Consider the following 8,495-nt stretch of genomic DNA (forward strand, 5'->3'; position numbering starts at 1 on the left):
CCCCCCCCCCCGAAAAAGACAAGTTGTGTTTAGTGACAATGTATTCTTTGTCCTTTCTGCTTGGTTTGAGATAGAGAATGAGTTAACCCGTCACCACCGTTCAGCTGCTCCTTAATTATTCTTATTTTGATTGGGGAAGAAGAATGCAAAAGATCCCCCCCCCCTGTTTTACAGAACTTTTAGTTTTGTTTTAGTAAGGTTTTACGGCGCTCGCAACTGCATAAAGTCATATGAGCGCCAAGTGGTGGGTGTCAACAGAGAAGTCCAAACAGGGAAATCAGGCTTGCTCTGCTCACCTCTCCAGCCTCAACAGCATAACGTCGGCATCGACTATCAAGGCATTCAGGAAATAAGAGTTCACAAGAGAGTGACAAACGTACAAAAGAAGTAGAGGAAAATGGCGATAGTAAGGATGAGTAATGAAAAAGCAGCAGTCCCCCCTATGTTATTCCGGCACAGTTTGAGCGTGACCTTGATAAATCAGCCCATTTACAATTCTACTGTGCATAAGAACATGTTAATATACCCCCTTTGGGAATGGCCTAGAGACAACTTCAGTTAGTAGCGCTGCCCTGGAGGGGGGAACCGAACTTTTAGGGAATATTATGTGTCAAGAAACATGAAATTAATCAATGTGCTGCAGAAATCGCTTAATCAATTATACAGTCAATCAGTCAATAAATCAATCAAGCTGCTATTAATAATTCGGGCTGTCATATTATCTTCTTCTAGCCTTTAAGAAAAAACAACAACAAAGAGCAGAGGTGCATAAATACTGCCGTTAGTTTATAATTGTATGCTTTCAGAGGTGCATAAATACTGCCGTTGGTTTATAATTGTATGCTTGACTGTGAATGGAATTCCAGAACTCCTGCCATTTCTAACTTCCCGCATTTACAACATCGACCCATGACTTGGCATGACATAATATTGTGTGCACGCATATTCAGGCCTACGTTAAGGAACAGGGGTTAGTTTAATAGAACTTACTTCAAACTTTAACATCGTTGTGCCTTTGCACTTTCTGTCATATGATACTCTTTTTACACAGTAAGAGAACTTTCATTCTTTACTTGTTTACATGTAAGAAAGATGGACATTTTAAGGACCGCAAATGTTATGAAAAAAACTCCCATCAACCTGAAAGTTATGTGAACTATCAGCGTTTTATGAATGAAAGCCCTTCTTTCGAAATAAATGAAAAGCGCTGACTGAAAATGAAATGTGCCGAGTAGAACCAGTTCGACTAACAATACACGTACGTCTTCAGAACACACATATTCCTCTACGACACACATATTAATGTACGACACACGTATTTCAGTACGTATTTCTGTACGACACACCTACTTCTCTACGACACACATATTTCTGTACGACACACGTATTTCTCTATTTCACACATATTTCTCTACGACATGCATATTAAATATGCAGAAAATTTCTGTACCACACACGTACTTCTCTATGACACTATTTCTCGTTGACTCTGGATTTCTCAACAATACAATATTTCTTTCTCTATGACACATGTATTTCATTGGTGACACGCTAGTTCTACCGAGTCTACGGAAACAATCCACAAATCATCTAACAGTTGAAATTCAATGTTGAATAGGACGTCCGAAGAGTCGACCCAAAACATACCGCAGAGTTGTTAAAATGAATTTATTATAATAATAAATATTAATTATTGTTCTCAATTACTGAGCTGTGCTTTGTTGTACACTCCTCAGGTACTGGACACATTTCTATGTGGACCCGTCAGATTCCTTTTATTACCGCTGGCTGTTCATCATCTGCCTTGCGGTCCTCTACAACTTTGTCTTCATCATCGCCCGCTCCGTGTTCTGGGAGCTTCAGAGCAAGTACTATGTCCTCTGGCTCTGCCTGGACTATATCAGCGACTTCGTCTATGCCCTCGACATCTTCATACAGTTTCGGACAGGTGAGAGGGTTGTCGGATTTGATTCATCTGTCTGTCTGTCTGTCTGTATGTCTGTCTGTCTGTCTGTCTGTCTGTCTGTCTGTCTGTCTGTCTGTCTGTCTGTCTGTCTGTCTGTCTGTCTGTCTGTCTGTTTCTCTCAACCTGTCTCCCCCCCTCTCTCTCTCCCTCTCTCACTCTATCTCTATCTATCTCTCGTGTTTTTTCCACCATCTTTCTATCTATCTATCTATCTATCTATCTATCTATCTATCTATCTATCTATCTATCTATCTATCTATCTATATATCTATCTATCTATCTATCTATCTATCTATTTATCTATCTATCTATCTATCTATCTATCTATCTATCTATCTATCTATCTATTTCGAATTTCCTTTCTTTTACTCTTTTTCTGTCCCTTCCTTTCTTTCTCTTAATGTCTCTGTTTTCATTTTCACGCTCTCTCTCTCTCTCTCTCTCTCTCTCTCTCTCTCTCTCTCTCTCTCTCCCTCTCTTCCCTTTCGTCTCTCTCTCTCTCTTTCTCTCTCTCTCGCTCTCTCTCTTCTCTTTCTCTCTCTCTCTCTCTCTCTCTCTCTCTCTCTCTCTCTCTCTCTCTCTCTCTCTCCCTCTCCCTCTCTCGCCCAGTGTATGTCTCTCTCTCCCTATATCTACCTGTGTGTATGTGTGTATTTGTTATTTGTGTGTGTGTGTGTGTGTGTGTGTGTGTGTGTGTGTGTGTGTGTATGTATGTATGTGTGTGTGTGTGTGTGTGTGTGTGTGTGTGTTTGTATGTGAGTGTTTGTGTGTGTGGGGGGGGGGGGGGTGAGTGTGTATTTTGTGAGCCTTTCGCTTTATCTGCCCTGTCTTAGCTCTTACCTGTCCTCTCAGTTTGTATTTTTGAGTGTGCACAGTTGGGTATGCGCCTGAAATTCTATGTCTTTGACTCACATATTAAGGTCTGAGCCTTTATGTCTTTGAATCACATATTAAGGTCTGAGCCTCTTTCAGCTCTGTTTAGATCGATAGGATTAGATCTATACTTTACAGACGGAATACTGTTTTCAAGCGTAATATCTGCATTGGAATCTTTAGAGTATAATACTGTTTTTGAGAAGGAAGTGTTAGGGGACTGTACTGTCCCCTAGCGCTGCTTTGTGCACGGGGGGACTGCAAAGAAACAACATTTGACCTTTGGATCGAGGTCAACAAGCCATCATCAGACATCAACAACATTTAAATTTCCTCCCATGACTCCCATGACAAACTGACAACGCGACGTCTGATTTGACTGTTGACGATGTTTTTGTCAGTTACGATGATCTGTTTGAAAAAGTTAATGAGTATGGTAGAGCCACCGACTGTTTTTTTGTTTGTTTTGCGAAAGGCGAATGTCGAAAGGTTTGGTGATCCAGTAGAATTGGCGCAGACTATATTATTGTAATTGATCTAGTTCTTACATTGTAGATCAAGATTTTCTAGATCCTGCTGATACATATCTAGATCCAGTTAAGTTAATTAGTATGGTCCGAGAATTTAGATCTAGAGCCGAACACTGACTATTTAAGGCGAATTTATCATTTTTGTCCACAGCTATGTTGATCTAGAATTGATCTAGATCTAGATCTAGTAGTATTTATGACATATACTGTAGACTACATAACATGGAGGTCTACTCTTCTTCAATTAAAAGAAATTTCAGTCACTGTCTATAATATCTAGGCCTAGATCTAGTAGTAGGCCTTGTATTAGTATTACCAAAGATTCTGTACTTCCAAGCTATTGCAATCCTTCTTTGGCCAGCTTTGCCGACGTGACTAGGCGACGCGAGGTTGGTTTCATCGCAGACTGCTGTATGTGTGTGTGTATGTGCGTGTGGGGGGGGGGGGGGGGGGAGGGGGGGGGCTACACCTGAAGGCTAACTCGCTTATTAGCAGACCGAATTTTACCATATCTCACACATATAACAAGCATAGTAAGGAGTTTTAGAATCCGCAATTAAATTTGAGAAAAACGTTTCGTTTTCATGGATACGCGGCCATATTGGGTTTTGTCGACATGTCTTACGTAATGAATACCTCACTTATCGCTCTTGGAAGATGATTGTTTTTTTGTTTTTTTGCATGCATGTTAGCAAACTTTAGATGTAGAAATTTGTTTGCTGATTTTTTCCTAAACGAATTAGAACATTTTTAATGCATTTTTTCCCGAGGTAGTATTCAAGTTTGCAAAAAAAAATCCGTGAAAATCAACTCTTCTGACACCACCAAAATTTTATTCCATATTTATAAAATTGAACAGACAAATTTTTAGTATTACATCTTCTCTTCTTTCTGTGAGCAACTATACCCGGTATGGGAAGAAATAAGGGTTTTAGGGGTTCTTATACGATGAAATAGTTGTACGAGAGGCCGAGGAAGCTAAGAATGCCTACAACTCAAATTCCATAATTTTGAGCCTAATCGGGACTTTGGAGATGTAGCCCCCCCCCCCCCCCTTAAGGTGTGTGTGTATGTGTTTCTTTGCAGTCCCCCAGTGCACAAAGCAGCGCTATGGGACTGCACAGTCTCCGAGTAAGCAGCGGTAAGGAACTGCCCAGTTCCCTGACAACTTTCTTTTGGGAATAATAATTAAAAGCGAAATATTTATGCTAATACTTCCTTTCATCTCAGCTCTCTTTCCCTGCTTGTCCCCTTACCCTCCCTTTCTCTGCCTGTCTGTCTGTCTGTGTGTCTGCCTGTCTGTGTGTCTCTCTCTGTCTCTCTCTCTGTCTCTCTCTCTGTCTCTCTCTCTCTCTGTGTCTCTCTCTCTTTCTCTTCTTTCTAATGTTTTTTGCCAATTTCTCTCTTTCGACATCTGTCTTAGTCTTTTTTTCGGCCCTTCCCTCCTTTCTGTTATACAAGGGATGTGGATCGGGGATGAGAGTACAGATAGAAAGAGAGGGAGGGCGGGAGAGAAAGAGAGATCGACTGAAAGGGAGAGAGAGAGAGAGAGAAAAGGAGAGAGAGAGAAAGAGAGGGAGAGAGAGAGTGTGCGTGTGAAGGTGTGTGTGTGTGTGTGTGCGGGTGTGCGTGTATGTGTGTGTGTGTGTGTGTGTGTGTGTGTGTGTGTGTGTGAGAGAGTGTGTGTGTGTGTGTGTGTGTGTGTGTGTGTGTGTGTGTGTGTGTGTGAGAGTGTGTGTGTGTGTGTGTGTGTGTGTGTGTGTGTGTGAGAGAGAGAGAGAGAGAGAGAGAGAGAGAACAGAAGGAATTGACAAAGATAAGTGTGTATGTACTCCTGTCCTCTACACCACAGAAATGACAATAAAAACATAAAACCTGGCATGTTAGATCGTTACATTTGATTAGACATTTCTGTTGTTGTACAATCTTCTGGCGTTGTACCTTATTCTTTTTTCCCCGCCACGTGCACCAAAATAGGAAACTCTCATCAAAGTTAATTCCACAGGAAGTAAATCAATCGATTGTCAGTAATTCCTGCTTTTGACATGTCCGAAGATAGCACGGTCTTTTTAGTTTTTTCGCACGTCACAGGATACTTTTCTCTTTTACTCAGTAGCCCTGTCCTTCTGTCTGCCTGTATCTATTTTTCCCTTAATCTCTCGGCGTTACTTCTTGTGTTTGTAAAATCAAACTCGCTGTACTCTGATCTTATCACCTCTATTTGTCTTACTTCATCTTCTATCCTTCTCTCGCGCTGCTTCTCGCCAAAGTCTCTGCGTATCTTCCCTTCTCTCTCTCTCTTTCTCTCTCTCTCTCTCTCTCTCTCTCTCTCTCTCTCCCTCTCTCTCTCTGTTTCTATCTCATCTATCACAGAGTTGTGGTTCATAAGACGCATGTTGCGTATCCCATGGAAGGCTAGAAAAACAAATGAAGAAGTCTTGGTTAAAGCAAATTGCTGACGACAGCTTATCACGAATATACAAAAGCGACAGGCAAATTTCATTGGACACACAATGCAGAAAGAAACACAGGAGAATATTTTAACAACAGGCAAGTTTGATGGAAAGAGAGGCAGAGGCAGACAGAGGGAAAAGATACAGGACACGTTGACGACATGGCTGGGTACTGCAAGAACGACAGACATCATCGCTGCAACGCAAGACAGAGTGAAGTGGAGGTCCATGATCGCCCACGCCAGTCGGCCAGGCACCGGATGATGATGATGATATTATTCTCTCTCTCTCTCTCTCTCTCTCTCTCTCTCTCTCTCTCTCTCTCTCTCCCCTCTCTCTCTCTCTATCTCTCTGTTTCTCTGTCTGTCTGTCTGTCTGTCTGTCTGTCTGTCTGTCTGTCTGTCTGTCTGTCTCTCTCTCTCTCTCTCTCTCTCTCTCTCTCTCTCTCTCTCTCGATATGTACAGGTCCAGTTACACACAAGAATAACGACATACATAACGGTAACGTCGTGCACAGCACTACTGGTATTAAAACAGTAGTAGACAATCCACTCCCTCCCCTCCTTTTTTTTAGGCTTTTAGAACCCATCCGAAGTCCTGTCTTAATTAATAGCGGGAACGAAAGCGTATGCCTCCGGCTTACAAAAAGTGAGACGAAGTAAAACAAAATAAAACAAAACGAACACGGGTGCGGATCGGGGGCTTTGCCCTGCAGAAGTGACATAAGGAAGCCTGCATGATTGATTCTAATAATTCCCTCACTCTTTACAACCACGTGTATTGATTACCTATCAACGAGAGATAATATTGCTAAATCCCCGTAAAGGTAAAACATGTATGGGTAGGGGTTGGTGGGGTGGAAGGGTAATAGGGGGTAGGGGGTTGTAATGATGTAATACTCTCGTAGCATTATCTAGAAGGTGCATGTCCGATCTCAGCTGCAGTTTACTCTTTCTTAGGGTTTTCTGATACTTCAGGAGTACAGGCGTCAGAGGTGTATTAGTTAGGCTCATCGTCTCAGCACGCAAAAGAAGTGAGTTCGATTCCCAACGTGGGAAGTCTATGTTATCAAGAATCTCTGTCCGCCGAAGTTCTGAACCTCACCAGTGTAGAGGCAACCAGTCTTCTGGGTGATGTTAATTGTATGAATCAGGCTCTGAAATAATTGGTATCGTCAACTTTGTCATACATATTATAACAAACTTCTGTGTGCGTGCAAGGAGAACGTTGAAACCATTAACAGACACACTGGACAAAACTAATTATACAAAGGAATATACTTACTCTACTTTATCTTCCTCTTGTACCTCAAGGGCGTCGAGGTGAGAAAGAGCTCCCTGTCTCTAGCAAGTTTGATGGCCAGGCTGGATGGGGTATTGTATGTTCTCAGGGTATCCTTCACACCCTGCATCCAGGTCTTTCTTGGTCTTGTACCCTGATACTTTTCTGAAGTAGGCTTTATTGGCAAGCTGGTGAGGTGCCATACTTGTGTGATGTCGGAAAAACATTATTGATTGCCTTCGAATGTTGTAGAGGACAGGTGTTGTTTCCATCATTTCTCTGATCTTGTTGTTTCTGACCATGTCCCGTCTGGTTTTGTTGACGGCACTCTTTAAACATCTCATCTCGCAGGTGGTTATCTTACCTTCCAGACTTTTGGTCAGGGTCCATGTCTGGCACTGGTAGGTCAAGATGGGGATGAAGATAGCGTTTATGAGCTTGGATTTGGTCTCAATGGGGATGCATTGCAAAGGAATAGTAGTTCACGTTAAATTTAATAAATTAACAAAATAAGTAGACGTCTTCTGCTGAACTATCAATTTAATAAGAAGATGAATAACTAAAACAATATTTTTTCTTCATTGGTACATAAATTATGTTCAAGATTTCTGCTGCACTCAAAATTACGCTGATGAAAATTTTTTGTTGGTGTAACGGTGGGGCTTTTAGCCGTCAGTCACAATAGAATGAATTTGATTCCTGCGTGGGGATTACTCTGATCAAGTATCTTCTTGGAAGTTGCAGTATCCTTCTAAATCCGGGTTTGCCCTGGCAGTCAAGGTTGAAACAGCTCGCCTCCAAACTGATTTTGATCACGTCTATAGGGGTGCAAATCATTAACAATCACAGTTACTCTTTATAACTATGTTAAATAAACCCTTGAGGTGCGAAATGTGTGGTTTCCTTATTTGGTAACTAGCCCTAAAGCATGCTTTCAAAGTCAGTACGATACAAATTTACTGAACAATCTGTCATATATTTTCTTCTCACCTCACTTTGCACACACACACTCATCCCATCACTGTTCTGCCACTTTCCCCACACCCTCCCCTTCTCACTTTACTTACCACTACATTATTCTCTTATTCTCACCGTACATCCCTCAAACATCCGCCCCCCCTTACTATGCTTGTTATGTGTAAAATATGGTAAAATTTGAATCTATGACATGCGAGATAGCCTTTCTGTTTACCCCCCCCCCCTTACTCACATCTGTTACTCCTCCAAACCTTCGTTTCGGTTTTAAAATCAAATTTGACAGTAATCTTCCGGGTGACTGTGAAGACTTCACTTGAAAGGTACAGTTAAATGCGAAACTTGCTTCTCCGAAATGCATTTTGAATTCAATAAAAATAAAGGATTGAGAAAATTTTAAGAACACTTTTCATACTT

The 8,495-nt window shown here is 41.5% G+C and overlaps 1 protein-coding gene across 5 annotated transcripts in view; it reads left to right on the plus strand.

Annotated features, from left to right (window-relative positions):
* The window catches only part of LOC101858612 (cyclic nucleotide-gated olfactory channel), a 200,372-nt gene that overhangs the window by 177,602 nt on the left and 14,275 nt on the right, over positions 1-8,495 (plus strand). For all 5 annotated transcript variants that reach the window (XM_013079966.2, XM_013079965.2, XM_035968600.1 and 2 more), the window contains exon 4: positions 1,737-1,948. In XM_013079966.2, coding sequence (XP_012935420.1) covers positions 1,737-1,948 — 212 coding nt within the window. The remainder of the gene's footprint in view (positions 1-1,736; positions 1,949-8,495) is intronic.

Source organism: Aplysia californica, unplaced genomic scaffold (assembly GCF_000002075.1).
Source record: "Aplysia californica isolate F4 #8 unplaced genomic scaffold, AplCal3.0 scaffold00069, whole genome shotgun sequence".
Classification (NCBI taxonomy): Eukaryota; Metazoa; Mollusca; class Gastropoda; order Aplysiida; family Aplysiidae; genus Aplysia; species Aplysia californica.